The sequence below is a fragment of the Anopheles coustani genome, chromosome 2, assembly GCF_943734705.1.
Source record: "Anopheles coustani chromosome 2, idAnoCousDA_361_x.2, whole genome shotgun sequence".
NCBI classification, from domain to species: domain Eukaryota; kingdom Metazoa; phylum Arthropoda; class Insecta; order Diptera; family Culicidae; genus Anopheles; species Anopheles coustani.
In genome coordinates this window covers 35,075,426-35,096,470 of record NC_071289.1, presented here as the reverse complement: position 1 = coordinate 35,096,470, position 21,045 = coordinate 35,075,426, and the positions used below count along the sequence as shown (strand labels likewise).

The window sequence follows — 21,045 nt, the reverse complement described above, 5'->3', positions numbered from 1 at the left end:
CCTGTTATATAAACATGATGCTTTTGCCAAGCAGATGTGAATAATGCTTTTCTCTAAAGGGAACCTTTTAAATTTTTTTTTTTCATTTTACATCCGGATTCTCTCCGTTTTGTCGATGGTTACAAATTAATGAAAAGGATAACAAAGTGCTTAAGAAGCTAGCTGCACAAAGCGTACTTTGGGGATTTAGAAAGGAAAGCACCACATCACACAGCTTTATTGGAAGAGTTCGGTGTGTTACTTCCTGTTTACATAAATCATCCCGTAAATTAAAGTTAATACTTTAATTGAAATGCAAAGCTACAGCTTACCGACACCATAACCGCCATTGCCAGAAGCTCGCCAGAGTGTGCTTCACAACTTTTACTTAGCGTGCCAAGGCGGTTTTTTTTTCTACTGCCACGACTCGAACGCCCGCTTTTGTGTTTCTCCCTGCTGTTCTGTGTGCTTATTGTTGGCGGTTTGGGGGGAAAAAAGATGACGATGGCAACTTTCTTCTCCTTATTGATCCGGCTTCGTTCCTGCAAAACAGCTGGCAACAACTCAGAACTAAACCAGCAGCTCTGCTCGGTTAAAGAATAAGTCCCACAATTCTTTCAACGTGATATCCTGTAAAGAAGTGACGATCGCGACGGAGGGAAGCTGTGTGGGTGAGGTCATTCTGTGAACCGTGCCAAACAGTGTGCAGCAGAAGAAGGCAAGCATTTCCTGTGGCTTCGACGTCGGGCCGGTGAAACCGTAGGAATTAATTGTGGGATGGTAGTTTCAGCACTTTGAAAATTAGTTTGGGAGTGTACCGTGCTGGGCGGAAATGCCCCGGGACGAACGGGCGGACGGGGTGGTGTTGATTGTGATGGTTGTTCGTTACCGCAGGACGCCGGCTCTGGCATGGTGGAACTTATTTCAAGGTTCCAGGTCAGCAGTGTTGTGCGGTGGTGTTAATATACACAATCAAACCCGACCATCATCTTGGGATACTTTGGGCTGCAACTGACGCATTAGTTAACGGAAAGTTAGGACAAGTTTGCAAGTTCTTCGAAAGTTAGCTGATTTCGATCCGTCCATTCCTTGGCTGACCGTCTGTTACAACGGATACATTTCAAGGTGTTTTCGTGTGTCATTTTTGTGGGAATCTTGAAGATAAGATATTTACATTTTAGAGGTACTTTTTAAGTCTATATTTGGTTAAAACATAAATCTAGTAGAAAAAAGGGTAAAAGAGTAAATGAGGCCCCGGCCGCCATGTTTTCGATCGTGGCTACACCTCTTGTGGACGTTTAAACTGAATGTATGCAATTGGTGATACATTAATTCGTTAAATTCAACCTACGAATATTTGAACCGTAGTGTGTACCGTTAATTTCTGCTACGCAATCAACCTAGGGGGTGCGGTATGAGGGGGGCCCACGGGCCCCCCTTATTTCTCAAAACTATAACAAACTCTCTTTTTCGGTAGACCTAGCGCAGTCCGCTCGCTGCGCTCGCTGCGGGCGCGCCGCCGTTTCCAAATCATTTCTTCGGCTAAACTCATTGTTTCATGCTGTCCATCATGTGTGGTATAGTTTACTTACTAGTAACTTAACATGTAAAAGTATGTTAACCCGCATTCAACCTCCACTGCGTGATTAGTTTAAACCGTTATGTTCTTTTAAGCGAACCGTTAGCGTTCAAAAATCGAAACGAATGCATGTGTCGCGCTTTGCTTAGCTTCAGGCGCTTAATGTGAACCAGCAGGAAGAGGAGAATCTAGCCCGGGGCCTCATTTACTCTTTTACCGAAAAAAGGGTTTAGAAATAATCTAATTTCTTCTTTAAAAAATACGACTTTTTTTAATTAGCTTTTAGAGACATTTCTGGCCAGCAGACATAATTTTTGCGCTTATTACCAACCGTCATTCTTATTTCATTTAATTTGCTCAGAAACTGTTTCCAAATTGTTCATATCGATTCATTGCAATAACAAGGAATGTTTCGTGGCAAGATCGTGTGCATATTTTACGAGGAAATTTATAAATTTCTACCCCGTTTTCACATTTTCAACGCATTGAGCCGCGATCGTATCTTTGGTGCTACATACAATATAAGTAACCACTACGTAAAGTAATATGAAGTGATTTTTTTTCTTAAATTCTGACAGATAATATCAAAACTTTACTTTATATTTATGGGCTTTAATTTTTTTTACCTGTAAAATTTCGAACTGAGAGGGAAATTCAGTGACTTAAAGTGACAGCTAATCGTTCATGTTTATGTCAGTTTAAAATCAGCTGTAGCAAATCGAAAAATGTTTTGCAATATAAAAAAGTCTTATAATCTTTATTCGCAACAAAAGAGTGCTTAATAATAACGTAATCATATTCGAGTAAATCCACAATTAATCCGATGATGCTTTAGTGACAACTGCTGATAGTAGAGGTTTCTGGGATAATACGCATCCCTTAAGCAAAACTATTGAGTTTTCAATTACCTTTGCTAGTGGTTGTTGTTCTTATCAGTTCATTTGGTGCATTAAGGTTCAAAGTAATAGCCTGTTTGGGAGTTTCTGCCTTTATTTGCTAAGAAAATCACGATTTTTTTCAATTTCTAAAAAGTGTAATTTGTATTAAATCTGGTTGAGGTAAAATACACCTGTGTTTAAATACACCATGGTAAAGCAAATAACCAAATTGATGAATTAAAAAGATGAAAAATATCCTGTGATTTGAACATATATGAAATTCAAGGGATCAATGCTTTTTTTATCAATGAACGCATTTTTTATAAGAAATTAGAAAGGGTGCGTTTTGCCTCCAGGGTGCATATTACCCCAGCCACCCCTATAGATGGCCTTTTAATTCTTTACGTTCCATATTCGGAACATTTAAACAGCTAATCTTTTTTAAGTATGGAGCTTCATACTGAAATTGAATGAAACAAACAATATCTGAATAATTTAAAAGTATATAACATTATTGAATCAGATAATTAAAAACTCATTTATTTAAATTGTTGCCACAACTGACCCTAGTTGTGCAAAAAATACCTGCCAATAGAGTTATGTAAGTCGCTAAACGGTGATAAGAAATAATGTTTTGTCAATAAAAACTACTTGGTTTCATAGCTTTATGATGGTGAATTAATTGAAATGTTTTTGTGCAGACACTGCACAAATGTGTCCAAAACATCCTCATCCTCAGCCCTCAGAAAGACCCTAAATTATGCTTTCTCGGAGCGACCTATTAGAAATCGAAGTTTGTCTTAATCACTAACCTTTGGCGCTGGCTCAGCAAGGAGCTTCTCGTTGAGATGTAATTGCATTAGAGTGTGTGTTTATGGAAGTTTGTCTAAGTAGAATATTTGTGCAACATATACGGTAGCACATTCGATTTTTGGTTTCCAACATCGGGAAAGTAAGGAAACTTGCTCGTCCTTCCTAGCGGTTCCGGGTAGAAAACATTTCCAAAACAAACTATCTAAGTTTTTGTCCGTCTTCCGTTTTACTTTTCTCCCTCTCCGCCCTCCTGCCACCACCGATAGACCGCTCGAATCGTCCTGGAACGTCGATCTGCTGCTGTCGGATAAACTGAACGATCCGTACGACGAGATGGTGGAGCTTTACTTCCGCAAACTTCGCTCGAACGTACCGGCGCCGTTCATCAGCGAGTACAACACCGGCAGCCCGGTGCGCTTCGTCTACTCGGCCATGCACGGTGTCGGCTATCCGTTCGTGGAACGGGCGTTCGAGTGCGCGAACCTGCCCGCAGTCATCGCCGTGCCGGAGCAACGCGATCCGGATCCCGAGTTTCGTACGGTAAAATTCCCCAACCCGGAGGAGGGCAAGTCGAGCCTGGTGCTTTCGATGCAGCTCGCCAACGAAACTGGCTGCGGGCTCATCCTGGCTAACGACCCGGACGCCGATCGGTTGGCCTGTGCCGAAAAGGATTTCAAGTAAGTTCGAGAGGGGGGGGGGGGGGGGGGGGGGGGGGTGTACGGGAAACACGAACATGGTTTTACTAACGTTGGGTTTCTTTGCATGGTTTTGTTCTTGTAGAGGAGAGTGGCGTGTTTTTAGCGGCAACGAGCTGGGTGCGCTTCTTGGCTGGTGGTCCATCCGCTGCTACAGGGAGCAGTTTCCGGACCGGAGCCTGTCCGACTGCTATCTGATTGCGAGCACGGTAAGCAGCAAAATGTGCCGCTCGATCGCCAACGTGGACGGGCTCAACTTTATCGAAACACTTACGGGTTTCAAGTGGATGGGTAAGTAAAGGTCCCTTGTCTGGCTTGCCGTGGAGATGATTACAAGTTTGCATTTCGTTAGACATTACTTTTTGCTGATAAATAATCCCCTTGTTCCCGTTACTTCAAAGGTAATAAATCGGTGGAACTGCTTGCCGAAGGAAAAACGGTCCTGTTTGCGTTCGAGGAAGCGATCGGGTTCATGGTGTCACCCACCGTACTCGACAAGGATGGCGTTAGTGCCGCCTGCCATCTGGCCACGATGGCTTGCTATCTGCGGGCCACCTCCAACCAGTCGCTGGCCGACAAACTGAACGAGCTGTACGACATTTACGGGTTCCACTGTACGCTAACGTCGTATCACTTTTGCTACGAACCGCCCGTTATCGAACGCATATTCAAGCGAATCCGGAACATGGGTGGTGAAGGAAACAAGCCGACCGATGAAAACTACCCGCAAACGATCGCTGACGGGCGCTTCAGGATTGCGGATGTACGGGATCTTACCACCGGGTACGATTCCTCGCAACCGGATGGCCGTGCGGTGCTCCCGACGAGCAAGAGCTCACAGATGATAACGTTTTCGTTTGAAAATGGCGCCGTCATAACGCTGCGCACGAGCGGTACGGAACCGAAAATCAAGTATTACGCCGAAATGTGTGCTCAGCCAGGACAACGGTAAGTTTCCGCGTCTAAGTTTATGTCTCCGCTAATAAGGGAAGCTTTTTTAGTGCAGTTTTCAACCATTTTGTGATGCTATGCTTTTTTGCTCGATTCGAGCAGACACTACAACCTAGTACACAGGGTGTTTGGTAAAGTGTATAATTTATCCTTATTTTAACCGATATCTTCTTTTTCTGTCTTGCAGAGATTGGGACGGCTCGAGGGCAACACTTCGTGAGATGGTCGATGCAATCGTCACGGAGCTGCTGCAGCCGGAGGAAAACAATCTTACGCCACGGTCTGATTAGAAATCGACCATACGTGCGGCAAGGATTAAATCGTACGCCACATTCTCAGAGCGTATTTTCAAACAATTGACACTTCTAACAGCAACGAAACCATTTGCATCCAATCTCATCAGTTCATTCCGGGTAGTAAAAGTGATGAACATATCGCGAAAAGATATGGAGAAAAATGTTATATCATATTCGTAATCCAAAAGAACTCAACTAAGCTCCAGCTAAAACACGCGAGCGCCCGAAACTCGAATGACGAAAAAGAATAGCTCACCGAGGCATGCATCAATTGACAAATTATGAAATAGAAATCACAGAAATGTAATTCTGCTAGATAGTGCGCTGTTCTCTTAGCTTTCGTTGATTGTGTTCTATATGATTCTAGTTCCTTAAAGGATAGTCGGAAGTAATGAACGTGTAGAATATTTTTTAAACCCAATGTATACACATACCGACTAGCACCGTTTATAACATAACGTACCGGGTTTGATGTCTATATGTTGAATGATAGCCGATAATAAGCGTACCAATAATGTGTATGTATGTATGTGTGTGTATGTGTGACTATTTATTTTCTCCAACAACCATTATGTCCCCGATTGATACGATTTTGTTCAACCTAAGGTTGCTCCTCGAGCAATGCTTTTGTTGAAGGAAAAAGGAAGGTTTTTGAAACAACAACTGTTTATAAGCTGTGAGAAGGTCATGTAAACGGAATGGAAGGAAATAATAAAAAAAAATAAAAAAAAACTATGCAACATTCTGCAACTTTGCGCCACACCACATTATGTCATCATCAATTCATCCATTATGTATATCCATATTTAAATAAGCCCGTTTCATTATGTTTGGCATGAGTGTTTCTTTATTCTACATTTATCCACGAATTGTTTGTTCTACTCATATCTTCCTCTCTATTGGCTACAATGTCAAACTGCACCCCCTGTCTGCCTTCTGCACCGGCCTACAACACAGCAAATGGAACTGAACGGTCACGGCACGATCGGCCACTAGACCGACCTAGTGCAAATATTATTAGAAATCTGTTCTACCCGGACTGCCCGGCCTCGGTACAGCTGCGGCTAAGCCTTCCTAACTGCCCTCGCTTGTTGCTAGTGGTAGATAATGTTCCGTGTGCAGTCGTGGTGTGCAGTTACATTTTATTTTTATTACATACTTCTCACCCCGTATCGGCACCCAGCACACAACACGCTCATTCGACTTTGGTATCATTCAGACGTTCCGCCTTGTTTGCTGACTTTCATCCTAGTTTGTCGTACACTCAATTAAACGTTACATTTGCTAGTTTAAAAACGGAATAAAGGTAAAACTGTAACACGTTGTATACAGCAGTGTCTATCAGTGTGTCTAGCTGTAAAAAACGATCTGTTTGCCAGCAAACAATCATAACAAAGTGTGAACTTGTTTGTAATGTGCGAGTGTATCTATCGTATGGAGGCTTTGCTTACTTTAAGCTACCGCCTAATTGTAGGTGAAAACTTTCGAGACACCAGAACTGGACTCATGTCCCCCCTTGGCGAAGGGGAACGGTTCTAATGGTTTAGGAAGGGAAAGAATGGAAATTCGGTACTAAAACAATACTGTCAATAAATAAAAGCTATCGTATTCATCTCCCTCTTTGGCGGAAAGGAAAACACAAATGAAACGAGCATAGCACAGTCCCATTTTCCTGCATCGAGTAGGCAGCGATATGCCAACATATGCCCTCTTGGATGCAACCAGCGTTTACTCGTTCACCTTTGTGCAGCAGGAAAAGTCACAGCAATCGGCCGTCGGATTGCATCCATTGCAGGGTTCGCTGATGCCGTTGCCGTTCCCGTTGCCTTGTGCGGCACCATTGCGTACCTGCTCCCACTGAGCCCGGTTGCTATCGATCGTGTCGAGAAACGACGACGTCTCGGGGAATATCTGCACCAGTATCTCGAACGTCGGCCGGATGACGGTTGTTAGAAACTCGATCTGCAGCATCGGAATGCAGGCTTTCTTGCGATCCATCATCGCGTTCGGCCGGAGACCCATCTGCCTCTCCAGATCGCCCTCGGCAAAGAACTCCGCGTACACCAGATGCTGGGGAGACATATCGAAAAGTGAGTATAACAAGCGAAAACCCTTCATAAAGGACATTCTTTTTGGCTTACCGCTACGTGTTGCACCGTTTTCCAGGACTTAATCTGATCGTTCAGATCGCAGCAGGTGATCATGAGGGACAGCAGCAGCCGTTGATTGGCACCCTCGGCCAAATTTTCCGCCCGCAACTTCTTCAACCGGGGCAGGATGCGGAAGTGGTTGGCCAGATCGGTCGCCAGGATGAGCTCGCGCAGATAGTCGATGCACTCCTTGAACTCGGTCGTCGTTAGACCGTCGAGGATTTTGCTGCTCGAGTCGTTCAATATGCAGATGGCTTGCGAAAGATGGTGCCGCTCGTTGACGCTTCCCTCGCTGCTGTAGAGCCGGGCCAGCGGGCTGCTCGTTTGCGTCTGGTACGAGTTGCTGATGCCCCGGTGATCGAGATCGTGACAGAAGGCCGCAATCAGAAAGGAGAAGCCCTGCATTTTGCTACAATTGTTATAGCAGGAAACATATTACGTGACAGGTTAATTTCGATTTCTTCGTGATTTAAGTATAAAGTGCAGTGTGTCATTACAACGTTTCACCGACCAATGAACAAATATTTCCCCACTTGAAATTGTCCATGGATGACAGAAATGTATCTGTCTGATATCAACTGTGCTGGAAACATCAATGGTCACTGGTCGGGAAAAGATTGTAACGTTTCCGAACGATTTCCTTACGTGATAATGCCTCGTTCGATCAGGCGAAGGTTCTTCATGAGCGAGTAAGCAAAGTGTGCAACGGAGAACGCGTGCCACCAGTTGTGGTACGGCGTGTCCCGGTAGCCCTTCTGCACCAGCAGCACGAACCGGGCGAGCTTGTACTCGTGTATCTTGAAGCTGCCGACAAAGTTCAGGTCGTAGAACATGCGCATCGCCAGCTGCACCGACCGGGCGTAATCCCGCACGTCCCGCGGGCAGAAGTCGAACCGTGGAAATGCGTGGTACTGCTCGTCCTGCTGCTGCCGGTCCGGTTCCTTTACCGCTTCCAGGGCGTGATTGACCTCCGCGTCCGGTACCTGGCCGGGTCGTGCAGGAAAGGGAAGAGTTCAATCAATCTATTAGGACCGTCGCCGCGAGCCGCCGCAAGCCGGCTCGCCGTGAGCCGTACCTTCATGTGGTAGAGCAACAACTCCTGGGACAGCTTGTAGCGGGCCTCCGCCTTCTGGACCTGCTTGTGTACCAGGGCGTGCATAATACTGATGCCGCAGTAGACGGAGAACGCGGTCGCCACCTCCTCGTCGCACTTGTCGAAGTGGAATCCATTTAGCTGTTTGATAACGAAGTGAGAAAGATGCAAGGAAAAACGTTAAGGTTTTAAAATGTACAATGTTTTACCCATAAAAACTAACACAAGTAGCCCTCGATTGCCATGACAAATTCATAACCTCATACAGTAACACATGCCATCCGAGCAATCGTTTATTTGAACGAATATGCCATTCCAAGATGGTTTCGCCTTGCTAGGTTACCATAGGCAACTTGATGGAAACAACTATGAATTTATCGAAGAACCAGCAGGTTGGGGGAAGTACGAGAAATTGCAAGATAGAGGTACGAAAAACGAAACGAAGCCAGTTGTCGATATACGCTTGTTGAAGGACCGTTCCGTCCTCCAGAACCATCACATACCCCACGGTCCTACCACGGATACTGCAGACAAATTCCGTACCAATGCATCTGATATTATCCCACATGACTTGTACTACGGTGTGCGGAACCATTCCGCATGGTTCGATTTGTTTCGATGTGAAGAATCTCATTCTGTTTCTGTTCTTCCGTTGCAACATGGATTAACACAATGGTGGTGGTGCTGGTGGTAGCAGAATGAAGTGTGGAATATTTCGGTGCCGTGTTCGGCTGTTGGAAACACACCGTCGGTTTTGCGGCGAACGCCAGTAGGGAAATCTGCAAGACGATGTTTTCCATTCAACTCGTTCCAATGGTTGCCACGTCCCGTTGGGGAACATTTGGTGATTGCTTTTGGCTGAGCCGCATGCAATGAATGGAAGGAACGAGTTGATAGAGGAGTATAGAACTTTATGTCGAACATGGCAGCGTAATGTGAAAACAAGAAGAGCTTCCAGTAAAATGGACCCTGAAGGGGTTCGAAATTTAAAAGCTTTCCGATACCAGAAATAAGACAAATGGCACGAAACGAAACAAATGGCATCTCGTTCGGACCCTTTTTCGATTTGTTTCACTTTACCGGCAACTTTCACTTTACACCGGTCTCAGCGGGAGTTAAAATGCAAGTTTTAAGCAGTGCTCCCAGAAGTATTTGATGGATTTACCCATTCGGAAGTGGACAAAGTCAAACAGGGAGCTTGTTACCACGGTTGGCTTCGTGAACGTTGCGTTCGCCGGCAATCAAAGTGTTCGAACAGTCGAGGGGAAAACTATTTACAAAGTGATTGGCCCAACCCGTGACCGTCGAGGATTTGCAACTTTTTATCCACTTCCCCACCATCCGATAGTTTCAATGGATTTTAAATTGAGCCATAAAATGGAGCTCACCGGTGGTGTGGAGAGAGAAAATGCGCGGAGTCTATAAAAAAACTCGCGTGCATCCCGGAGTGCAGGAGCGTGAGGTGTGGGAAATGATTTTCCTATTACCATTTATGACATTGTAATGTGTGGTTTTACGTCTGGTTCGGTTTCGGGACGACGTAGTTGGGCTCGCTGTCGATATGCTGGTGGTGTTTGCCGACGATGGAACGGACGATGCACACTATTGATCTAATCTCGCAATCCCCGGACACAAATGGACCGACATGTTGAATCCTTTCCCGCTCAGAGGCTTTCCCCAGGAAGTAATTAAAGTGGAATTGTTGTGGCATGCTTAGCAGCCGCAAGCTTTGGGGAAAGTTCATTTGCGGTGCGATGGTGATTTCTGATTCCACCGGTCGCTTTGATGTCGTTTGCTGGTGGAAGCCTGGATCGAAATGAGTAATCTCGATGGCCTTTCGACGCACTAGAACGAGATATTGCGTTTTGCGATGTATTATCCACCGGAGATGATATAATGCGTTTTCCCAATTCAGCTATTTGAACGAGCATACAGACTTTGCCACCTATGGTAAGCTCTAACCCATCGATGATTGAAATAGCTCATCAACTGTTGTCTCTAAAGCATGTGGTATTGAAATACAGCATTTCCCGGCTTTTTATTCCAAAGTCCCATCAAAACACTAACAAGTGCCAGGTTTCATCTGACCAGTTGCGCTCTATAATGGCAACAAATGGACTTTGAAATAAAAAGCCGGGAAATGCTGTAACTCACCGAATTTTGTCTCTAAGTCATCTGACTTTGTCTCTAGCACCATCTGGGTTTGTCTCCAGTCGAAAAACAGGGAATAAACAAAGTAATTGTAGCAGGGAATGCTACATTTTAAAACTCTAAATACTACTTTTTTTGCATTCTTTTGTATGTATTTTGATGTATTGTTTGTAGCTTGTAGCTTGTAGTATTCTTCTAGAGGTTGCTATCTATGTTAAGCACTAACCCATCGATGATTGAAATAGCTCATCAACTGTTGTCTCTAAAGCATGTGGTATTGAAATAACTCATCGAATTTTGTCTCTAAGTCATCTGACTTTGTCTCTTACCCATCTTATTTTGTCTCCGGTCGAAAAACAGGGAATAAACAAAGAAATTGTGATTATTCTACATTTGAAAACTCCAAAAACTAAAAGCATTTATATTTTTGTATATACTAATACGTTCATTGTTCTTGGAGTTTTACAATGTAGCATAACCACAAAAACTTTGTTTATTCTCTGGTTTCGACTTGGGACAAACCCAGATGGGTTAGAGACAAAGTCAGATGAGTTAGAGACAACAGTCAATGAGTCATTTCAATACCACATGCTTTAGAGAAAACAGTTGATGAGCTATTTCAGAACAAAGTGCGTTAGAGACAAAATCACCCGCTTTCGAGGCAAAGTTGGCTGGCAACGCCTGTAATGAAAATTGTCATACACACGCCGTGCTGGCTGGTTTTAATCATTCAATTTGAAAATTCCCATTAATTTACACCTGAATCGTTTTAACCTGTCCACTTTTCGCAGAAACTTTTCACAGAAATTCATTAAACCGACCGACCGACTGCTTTCGCTCGGTAAAACTCAACCCATTCTTGGAAGGCGGCTCTCGTTTCCTAACCTCCTATTAACTTTATCTTCCACAAACCGTGTGATATGATACGTTTCCTACCGTCGAGCAACGGGGCATTGTTATCCGCCCGATGGAGGCAACTTGTTCCAACTATATTACCGACTGAGTCATGTTTCATGGACGCAAGTTACGCACATGCACATTGTCGGCTCCGGGCGAAAGTCGATATGGAAAGCCAACCGCCCCACACCAAACACCGATGGAGTGGAAAGTTTTCCCAAACCAAGCAGCGGTGGTGGGAAGTTTTAAGCACTGCTTGTTTACTTTTTGCCCTCGAAACTGTAAGAGTCTTTTGAAATTGGATTTTGTGCGAAGATCTTTTGACGGCTCGGAAGTATTTAGGGCTTTGTTTTTAATTCCACCGATGTTTGAACCTTACGGTAATGTAAAGAATATAATGTAAGGTACAAAAAAAAAACAATGGAAATAATATGGATGAAACAGCAAAGTAATTTAGTTGCTTCATAGAAATTTTCTAGTCCTATTTCTAGAAAAAAACAACATATTCTCTTTGCTAAGTATTTTTAATATTAATTTCTTGGAACGCCATGAAATGTTATATTATTAAAAATCTCAGTTTCTCCGAAAACCTCCAAAGCTCGATCGGAATTCCGTGCCCCCAAAAAAACTGTCAAATTCAACTTCGACAAATTGGCTCACGGTATGGACCGGTGTTTTCGGTAGAGACCTTCTCCTGTCCCTCACCTCTCCCCTACTATCTCCTCGTTACCGTCTTGGAATCAACTAGAGTTGGACACCTGTTCATTTCATTTCCCCTCGTGACATCGAAACACTCAAATGGGAAATCCAATAGTCCTTGAAAAGAAATACCATTACTACCGGGCTACCGGGTGGGTGAAAAAAAACACACAAGCACACACTCCTACACACCGGATCCGAGAGGATGCGTCCATTTCATGGTGTCGATGCGTATATTGTGGAGATTCAAAGCAAAGCTTCGATAAGTTCATTAGAATCAGCAAACGGCAGGCCACTATGTTCCGAAGGGAGCAGGAAAGTTAGGCTAGGTTGCCTGGACGTGTGCGACGAGTAGACCGGGGACAAACAAGACTCACCCTCGAAGCTCGGGAGCTTCCCAATGCAGTCGCAAGTTTGTTGAGATTTTTATTAGCTTGTGACACAACGTATTTGCACTTTTTGCCTTCCTTTTTTCCTGCAACACTAAAAAATATATGTACGTACAGCTATGGAAACGCAATCCGCATCGGCTAATAAAATTCCCATTTCAAATCATCGCAACATTCTAAGCCGCAGTCGAAGACGTCTCGATGTCTCCAGAGACAGAAAGAGAGAGAGAACAGGCGAGATTTCTTTTCGTTCTTTCGCTTCCTTCGGGGCTGTCAAGACGCTGATGGCGTTGCGACAACCGAGGGCTAAGAAGGCAAAAATCATAAACCACCGGTGTTGTGTTCACCGGGAAAGCCCGAGAAAACTCCACCGAGAGGGTCCAGCTTTGCAGGGCCAACCCTTACGAAATTGAATTACAACTGCTGAATACAAATCGTTTCAATCATTTCCGCTAGGAGTATTTCCTGCCCGTCGGCCTCGTCCGAAACGTCATACTTTCTTTCCCCCACCGATCCCCTATCTGCCCTTTGGTTTGCCACAAATCTGCAAGAAGGAGAAAAAACCGGCAATTTCAGCTCAATCCTGCAGCTTAATGGTAATCAATTTGTAGCAAAACGCAAAAACCGGCGGTAGCTGATTTTTCATGCCCATTGTGCAGCTGATTTCTCTCTGCTTTTCTTCCATTTCCATCAAGTGGGAGTAAGTAGGATTTAGATTTTTCTATCCCTGTTGCACAGCGTAGATTGAAGATTAAAACAAATTGCCTTCAGCCGACGGGACATTTTAAATTCATTCCCCAAGCAACCATTTCAGAATGAAATGGGTTGAAGATTGATGTTTTTCTATTCGTACGCTAAGAAAAGCGATGTTGTTTTACCGTTCATGAACCGGAAATAAAAAAAAAACAATCAAAAAGCTTAAATATTACAATTAAATTCCAACGCGTTGGGGAGCGAAAAGCTGCAACAACCTTTAATAAAATCTGACACCCTCTTGCTGGCATCAAGATTGACATATTGGGTGTGCTTTAGACATCCGGTAGCCCTCCCCCCGGTCGCTCCGCTCAGGTCCCGCACTGACCGCACCGAGTGTTCGTCGCCGATGATGGAGGGCGATTAAATCAATCAATCATCTAACATGCCACCTCCGCCGGGTTTAACTAGAAGAAATGGAAAGAATTCAATCACCCTTCGCTGGGGGTAAGGAGAGAAAAGAGGGGGGGGGGGGGGGGTATCCGGCATCCTCTTAACCGGCCGGTTGTTTCTCGTTTGGATTTACTTTTCTGCGACGTTGTAAGATTGTCAGCAATTTCGCTACACGCTACATGAAGGCACGATTTGCTTATTGATTGCTTCCGGTTTGTTAGGTTAGGTGGTGGGGACAAAGGCGAAGCGAGAAAAAAAAATGTGTGAACAAATTTGATTGCCGGATTAAAAACAAAACAAAAAGGTCCACCCGAAATGGAGGCGCCTGGTGATTAACTCTAACGCCGTGGGAAAATTCGAGCCCAGCTGAGATGTGTTTAAAAGGGTGCACATTTCTTACCTTGTTACAGAGTTGGGCCACCCCAATGACGCCCTCTTCGTCGCAGATGGGAAAGCAGAGAATGTTCCTATAATGGGAGAGAGAAAAAAAATCAAAATGAATGAAATGAAGGAAAAAGAAACGGATTCATTCATCACGGAAGAGGCAGCACAAGAAGAGGTTGATGTGGTTGCCTTAAAAAAGGAAGCAAAAAGTACGAGCACGAACGTCTCATTTTATTGTGCGAGTTAAACACCACCCACTTCTGCGAACGGCCCCTTCGCAACATGTTGACGCTAATTGGAAAACTTTGTAGCCACTGATTGATAAGTGAGATACTGTGAATGGTGTGTCGCCGACGATTAGGGGATTGATTTTTTGAAGCAATATCAGTATTTTTTTCCGTTTCCGTTTCGTTCTCACTGTTCCGGACGCTGGTGGATGTGGTTTGAAGTAAAATATGTGATAAAACCACGTGATTTTAATTTTGGATTAAGGAAAACATGATCAAAATTTTAAGTTTGAGAGGTATACATTTTTAAAACTAAGTTCTATCGTTCTGTTAACACGTTAACTGCCATGGCAATCATTTTTGATAGCCACCTGTCAATCTACTACATATTTTAGCTTTTTTCATATATGGAGTTCTATGTACACTAAAAACTCGAAAAATATTGAACTGACAATGCTGAAACTTTTCACACATATAGGTTAAGCACTGTAGATATTATTAAAGGTTTGTTTGATAACTATTATTCTAAATTTTACAATTTAAACTCAGTTTTACTAACACAAACAAAACAAGCATGTAAATAATTGTCAAGGTGTATAGCTACATCAAGGTTTATACATCACGGGGAAATTGATGAAATATCAAACATGTTAAATATTGTAACTATTACATTGAAATTGAACTTTTTTATTATTGAAAAAAAAAAGTAAAACCATAACTCTTTTCTCAACCTCTTCTACACCGAGCAACACCGGGGCGTCAAGCTAGTTAAAAATAAAAATCAAAGTATAAAATAAAAAAAATAAGATTTTGTCAAAAATTAATTCTTTGGGAAGCTAAGTCTTAGCTTGGCTTTTGAAAATCGTTAGTTTATAAACAAAGTTTTATAAACAAATTTTATTAAGAAGTATTGAACTAAAACAAGTGTGCCTAAACGCTTGGCAGTCAACGTGTGAAAAAAGCTAACATCCAAAATAGTGCTAGAAGACGAAGATGCAATATTTCACTACAATGAAATTGAATTCAACCAGGGAAGAAATAAATGCAATATTGCAATATCTGTCACTTTGAGCAGAAATGACCAATTTTGTTTCATTGTAGTGAAAGATTGCAGTCGTCTTCCGGTACCAAAAGATTCATGAAAAATATTACCAGAAGTAGACAAAGTACAACTTTAAGAACAAAAATGTGCCGCCGTGCAAACAACACTTGAGAAGTGTTTCCTTCCGTGCCTTCGGAAAAACGCCAACCGAAACAAAACCGATATTGAGGCAATTGAGTGGAAACGACAGGCAGTAGAAAATAAACACAATCAACCGGCGTCTCGAATCCATCCGGAGTGTTTTGTAACGACGGCCAACGACGGGTACGGAAACCCTCCCATTCGCTGTTGCGACAGTCACTTACCTCGTTTTGAAGCCCGTCGACTCGTCAACCCCTTTGTAGAACAGCGGATGTTGGTACGCGTTGCGGATGTTGAGCAGTTTGCCCGTTTGTGCGACGTAGCCCGCGATTCCTTTGCCACTCTCGATGCGTATCTCCTTGGAGGCCTGCAAAAAAAGGGGGGGGAGAAAACCGGATAAAGAATGTGTTATAGCGTCATCCGTGTTGCGGGGAACGACTTCGAGTATCGGGTGTATCGATCAAACTAGTTCCCCGGACGAACGATCTGACGTGCGTCCCCTCACCCGAAGGTCCGATGAACCACGGTGGGGAAAAAGGTCCAACCCAGGGAAAATCATCACCACCCGTTTGGGAATGTGTTCTACCTGCACTACGGTCCGCTTATTGCGCCGAAGAAGATTCGGGGATTTATTTTCCCAAACCCACCCGGGCTCTACACCGGGGTGAAATTTCAGCTGACGACCGTATGCTAAGCCGCGTCTGCTGAGCTATGCGCTTTATTGTCCGTTTGAGTGCGACGGGGGTTTTTTATCGTTCTATTTATTTACTCGATTGTTTTTCACCGTTTTCCGTTCACAACATTCGTCCCGTCACCGACCACTTCTACTGACTCCTTCGCCAGACCCAACGTCACGTTGCAGAAGGCCGAACGGAAATGAAATAAGCCCAACGGGCGACGTCGCATTTTCGGCAGTTCGGCAAATATTCAATACCACGGGGCCGGCATTTGGCGAGAGACAAAAATCCGTGCCGCTTTTGGAAGGATAATACAAAAGCCGCTTGTTTTTTTTATTACTCTGCTTCGTGTCTATTTGCAAGGAGATGAAAAGACGGTGACATAACTAGAGAAACCGAAACTTCGCTGAAACAGGTCCATGTATTCCAAATAAAAAAAAAAAAAACAAATAAACAAACCTTTATCCAAACGAAAGCAGATGAAAGAGATGTCAAGGCTTTTCTTTTTAATACGAACCAAACATCCTTTGTGCCAACGTTGCAATTATCTGGTTTTATGTACGAGAAAAAAGGAAAGGGAATGGAAAATCTCCCTCCATATTTGTCCTGGTTAATGATTCGGTCTTTTAAGCACAATTTAATTGATGTTACGTTATTCATCACATCGCTGCTCTTTATTGAACAAACATCGCGAATAAATTGAATTTGATATTAGTTTGAAAATAAACTTTAACGAATTCTAGCAAAATCATCAAAGGCAATGATCCTGTTATTTATTCTTTTATTTTATATGCAAAATTATGCAATAAAAGTTAAAGCATACAATATTGCGAGCTCGTAATTGGAAATCGATAAATTCTACAACAGCTGTTCAAACTAATTTATTTTCTGGCCATCATTATATGCCATTCATTTGCGTCTCTTTTTCCCTCGGTATAAAAACAAGGGAAAAATTCTCAACTATCGAAAAACTTTTCCCTCCTTCTGCAGCGCATGAAACTATGCTCGCCAATGGAACGATGCATAGCACAACTTCACTCAACAGGTCAATCGATTCGGTTTCGAAATAATTTCCTATAATGAAACCCATCCCGGAATGGCCCCTGCTTCATCGGTGCCGAACATCGGAACCGGGGCTTACTCTAGTAGTAACTATGCTCGGGCTCACAACTCACCTCATTACCATCGAAGACCTTCGAGACCAGCTCGCCGGTGTGTTTGTCGAGCAGAAATAGAGAGCACCGTTCGGCGGCCGCCAGCTCCTTGGCCTCCGTCATCACGCCCCGCAGCAGCTGGCCCAGATCACCTGGAAAAAAGAGGGCACGGATGGTTAATAAATGAGAGCATTGACAGACAACTGTTTCGTGGGATGGGAGACTGACGACCCGCCTGGGCCGAAAGAACCGAAAGGCACTCTAGAAGCAAATGAATTTCCCGAATAGAACAGTAACGAAAAAAAAATAGTGGACACGAAACACAATATCACGATACAATTTTTTTGTTCCCTTCAAATTAAGAACCATTGACAGAAGCAGTAGAATAAACAAAAGTTTTTAATTAAACTGAACGTGGAACTCTTCTTATCGAACGCTGGCGAAACTCGTTTTCGTCACTTCGATTAAATATTTGATGCAATTTAAACTGGTTCACAGGGGGAATGGGCCAACAATAATCTTTTGTCCGTAAGGATCCTTATGAAAATTAAAATTATTATGAACATAAAGGAACTTTCCAAGATGCAATTATAAAGCGCATTTCTTGACTCTTTATCGATAGATAAAGAAAATTTAAACAATCTCGTTCGCCTCCAAAAGCACACAATTTGCATTATAAATAATCGTACATAAAATAAACCAATTAATGAAGAACTTAAAATTTGCATCCCAAATGTGCAAGGCAAAAATTATATTCATAGCCTCCGGAACAGCTTGCTTATGACTTATCTCGAGAGGGAGAGGGGGAAAACTTAATTTACTCGTTCACTTCCTCCTGCCCCGAATATAAACCTATTGTGTGGCGTACTCCGGGGGTCGGCTTCGACAATCGCCAAAGCTCCCCAAAGGCAGCCTACCACATCTGCACGGCACTCTGGCAACCCCAATCACTAGGGTTCTATCTTAATTGGAAATTTTCCATCATCCTTTTATGTGAAGCACGCCGTTTTTCTCTCGCAACAAACGCGCTGAGCGGCGTCACATTTTTCCTGCCCCCGGTGGGGTTTTATGCTTCCCCCATGGACGTCGGATGTCCAGGGCGACTCACTCGGCCGGTCCGGTTGCAGCGAACTGTTGCAGCCAGGGTGGACGTTCCTTCCTTCCTGGGCGGACGAACATACGAACGGAGAAACTAATCATTTGAGCAATAAGCTTGATCGTATCGTTTTAGAGATTTTATTTCGAAACGTTACCTTGCCGTCCGGCTTTGGTGATTTAGGGACGAAGGGTAGGGGAAGGTTCAGAAGCGGATGATAGCGAACACCGGAACTCAGGTGGGCACGGTACGGTACAACGTATCTTCCGAAGGATAAAGCGAACGGAAGCAGCTGCTTTTATGTGTTGTTGCGCCCTTCCGACGAAGCGGAGACGAGTTCTCGACCTACCCCACCGTTCGGACCGGGCCACCGTTGGGCTGTATTTATGCTCACATCAGCCACAGCTCTCCTTCCACCTGCCCGAACCGGGTCTCCACCGAACCGAACCGGAGCAACATTGCAACAATGCGCCATTGTTGGGGCCCCGTGTTGTGCTACATTGTGCTCTGCTCGCACAAGCAGAGCTACAGTGTCGGTGATGAAATACAAACACGTGGTGGCTCCTGAAGGGTGGCATGTTTTCCACAAGAAAAAAAATAAACCTCCTCCCATCAAACGAGCGTGGCGCGCCGAAACAAGGGAAGCCAGTGAAACGTAACAGTAGATCATAACAGATACAAAAGCGTCCATCTTTTGTAGTGAGCTTCTTTTCGCGTCAGTATGTGTGAGTGTGTATGTGTTTATCCTACTTTCCGCCTACTTTTTCTTCGGGTTTCGCTCGCCATTATCCCGATCATTGCAAGCACGCGTGAACGTTGTGAGCGTTGCTAGTGCTTCGGGAAGATGCTGGAAACATTATGCTTAAATGTTGCAACAAACCAACCCGGGACTCCCGGACTGGGTCGCGAAGTGGAGTGGAGGTTTTGTTAACCTGGGGGTGAGAAGCGGGATACTTTTCCTCGGTGTGTTATGATAGGACGCAGACAGTTGACTGACCTACAACGCTGGGTTGGAGATTTACTGTCGGTGAGAACTGACATTAGCAAGATAACACGAAACATAAGAGTTTTAGTTTTTTCTACAAGCGAACGATGCCGCGAGTCTGTTCTCAATAGGAAATCTAGGTCAACGAATCTTGGATGACCAATTTTCATGATTTCCTGCTCTGAATACAAAGAAGAACATAACTGAGCGTGTTGTAACGTTAGTATAACCACAGTCAGTACCACCAGAGCGTGATCGGTTTAAAAAATGTTGGAAATGCTTCTGTGTTTCCATAAAAACGTTGAAAATAATAATATATCAATAAATATATTAATATTAACATATGAAAGCACCAGTCAGCTGCGAGCTATTACAGCTTACATTATCTAATCCTTAATATACTGGAAAAATCTGAATTTGTAAAAAGAAAAACCATTTCAAGCATAGAAAACCCTTTGTTGTTTTCGTTTTGCAGTACATATTTTTTGAAAACTCGAAAATTTTTAAAACGATTTGTTACCAATCTTTCAGTATTGTTTTTTTATTTGCACTTAATGAAACAACATAAAATCTAATAGTTATTCGATTTCGTTGTGATTACTCACTTAATAAAAAATGAGTTATGAAAGACATCAGGAAAATATATATTTAATAAAAGTTTATTTTAACAGATGGTAAACAACCAAAGAAAACGGTGTGGTGTCCCACGCTTTTGTTTGAACAGACTTTAAAATGTAAACCGAACAGAAAAAAATATAATACTTAAGCATTTTTTGTGGGAAAATATGAACTTTACAATCAGCTTCCGGATTGAATGAACTGAAAGAGATGCTCACCAGGGCTATTCCTGCTGTTTATACAGTCATTCTATAAATAAACGATCCAACAATCAGCCCTGTCAGCCCCTTTTCCTTTATCTTACGGAGCGGAACTAGCGAACAGAAAACAATAACAAAACTGGATCTATTCCACATTACTTAGCAAAGAAGCTAGAATCAGTTAAGACAACGCTCAAGCAAGCAGCGCCCGAAATCGGCCTCTTCATGGCATCTCATTCCGTCGTTCCACTTCCGTTTCATTCCTTCCTTCCGGCCATTGCTATTTTTTCTACTGTTGACAAACATAACATCGTCAACAGTCGACGAGAGTGGTGAGGGGACATGTTGGTTCGGGCGGGTGGAGGCAGCCAGCTGATGTAACATTTGATGATCAAATACCTAGCCAGAGTTGGTTCCCTCTAGTGTCTGTTGTCGTGTCTGTCACAGCGTGTGTGCCACTATTTTTTCCTCCCCACCCCTTACTTCACACGTCCGGAAGTGATCAACAACAACGCAGCATACAACGGCCACATGCTCGAACGGGTTCGTTCGGGAGGTGTCAATTGCTATGGTAACGTTTATTTATTTGACTTTTCGATACTCACGGCACTCGCTCGCTCGAGAAAGAGAGGCAGACGTCGATCGATGATTGCGTGCTGGAACTGATCGCAGGCTCTAGCAGACGGTGATGTTTTGGGAATTTTCCTACGAGTTTACGATCTTCTTGGAGACGTAAGAAGCAGCTCACATTATCACAATGTCGAAAGAAGCAAAATCAAAAGTAGAGAGATCGCATTCGAAGGCA

The 21,045-nt window shown here is 43.5% G+C and overlaps 2 protein-coding genes across 4 annotated transcripts in view; one reads left to right on the top strand and one right to left on the bottom strand.

Moving 5' to 3' along the window:
- LOC131262006 (phosphopentomutase) overlaps nucleotides 1-5,946 on the top strand; it is a 63,751-nt gene extending 57,805 nt beyond the window's left edge. For all 3 annotated transcript variants that reach the window (XM_058263898.1, XM_058263896.1, XM_058263895.1), the window contains 4 exons: nucleotides 3,516-3,926; nucleotides 4,030-4,235; nucleotides 4,346-4,892; nucleotides 5,083-5,946. In XM_058263898.1, coding sequence (XP_058119881.1) covers nucleotides 3,516-3,926; nucleotides 4,030-4,235; nucleotides 4,346-4,892; nucleotides 5,083-5,185 — 1,267 coding nt within the window. In that variant the 3' untranslated portion in view covers nucleotides 5,186-5,946. The remainder of the gene's footprint in view (nucleotides 1-3,515; nucleotides 3,927-4,029; nucleotides 4,236-4,345; nucleotides 4,893-5,082) is intronic.
- Nucleotides 5,947-6,026: 80 nt separating this feature from the next.
- Nucleotides 6,027-21,045, bottom strand: part of LOC131262910 (cGMP-dependent 3',5'-cyclic phosphodiesterase-like) — a 49,349-nt gene continuing 34,330 nt past the window's right edge. Inside the window, exons 6-12 of the mRNA XM_058265008.1 lie at nucleotides 17,363-17,493; nucleotides 15,735-15,877; nucleotides 14,117-14,183; nucleotides 8,417-8,575; nucleotides 7,987-8,324; nucleotides 7,333-7,750; nucleotides 6,027-7,261 (exon numbers count right to left, since the gene is read on the bottom strand). Coding sequence (XP_058120991.1) covers nucleotides 6,920-7,261; nucleotides 7,333-7,750; nucleotides 7,987-8,324; nucleotides 8,417-8,575; nucleotides 14,117-14,183; nucleotides 15,735-15,877; nucleotides 17,363-17,493 — 1,598 coding nt within the window. The 3' untranslated portion in view covers nucleotides 6,027-6,919. The remainder of the gene's footprint in view (nucleotides 7,262-7,332; nucleotides 7,751-7,986; nucleotides 8,325-8,416; nucleotides 8,576-14,116; nucleotides 14,184-15,734; nucleotides 15,878-17,362; nucleotides 17,494-21,045) is intronic.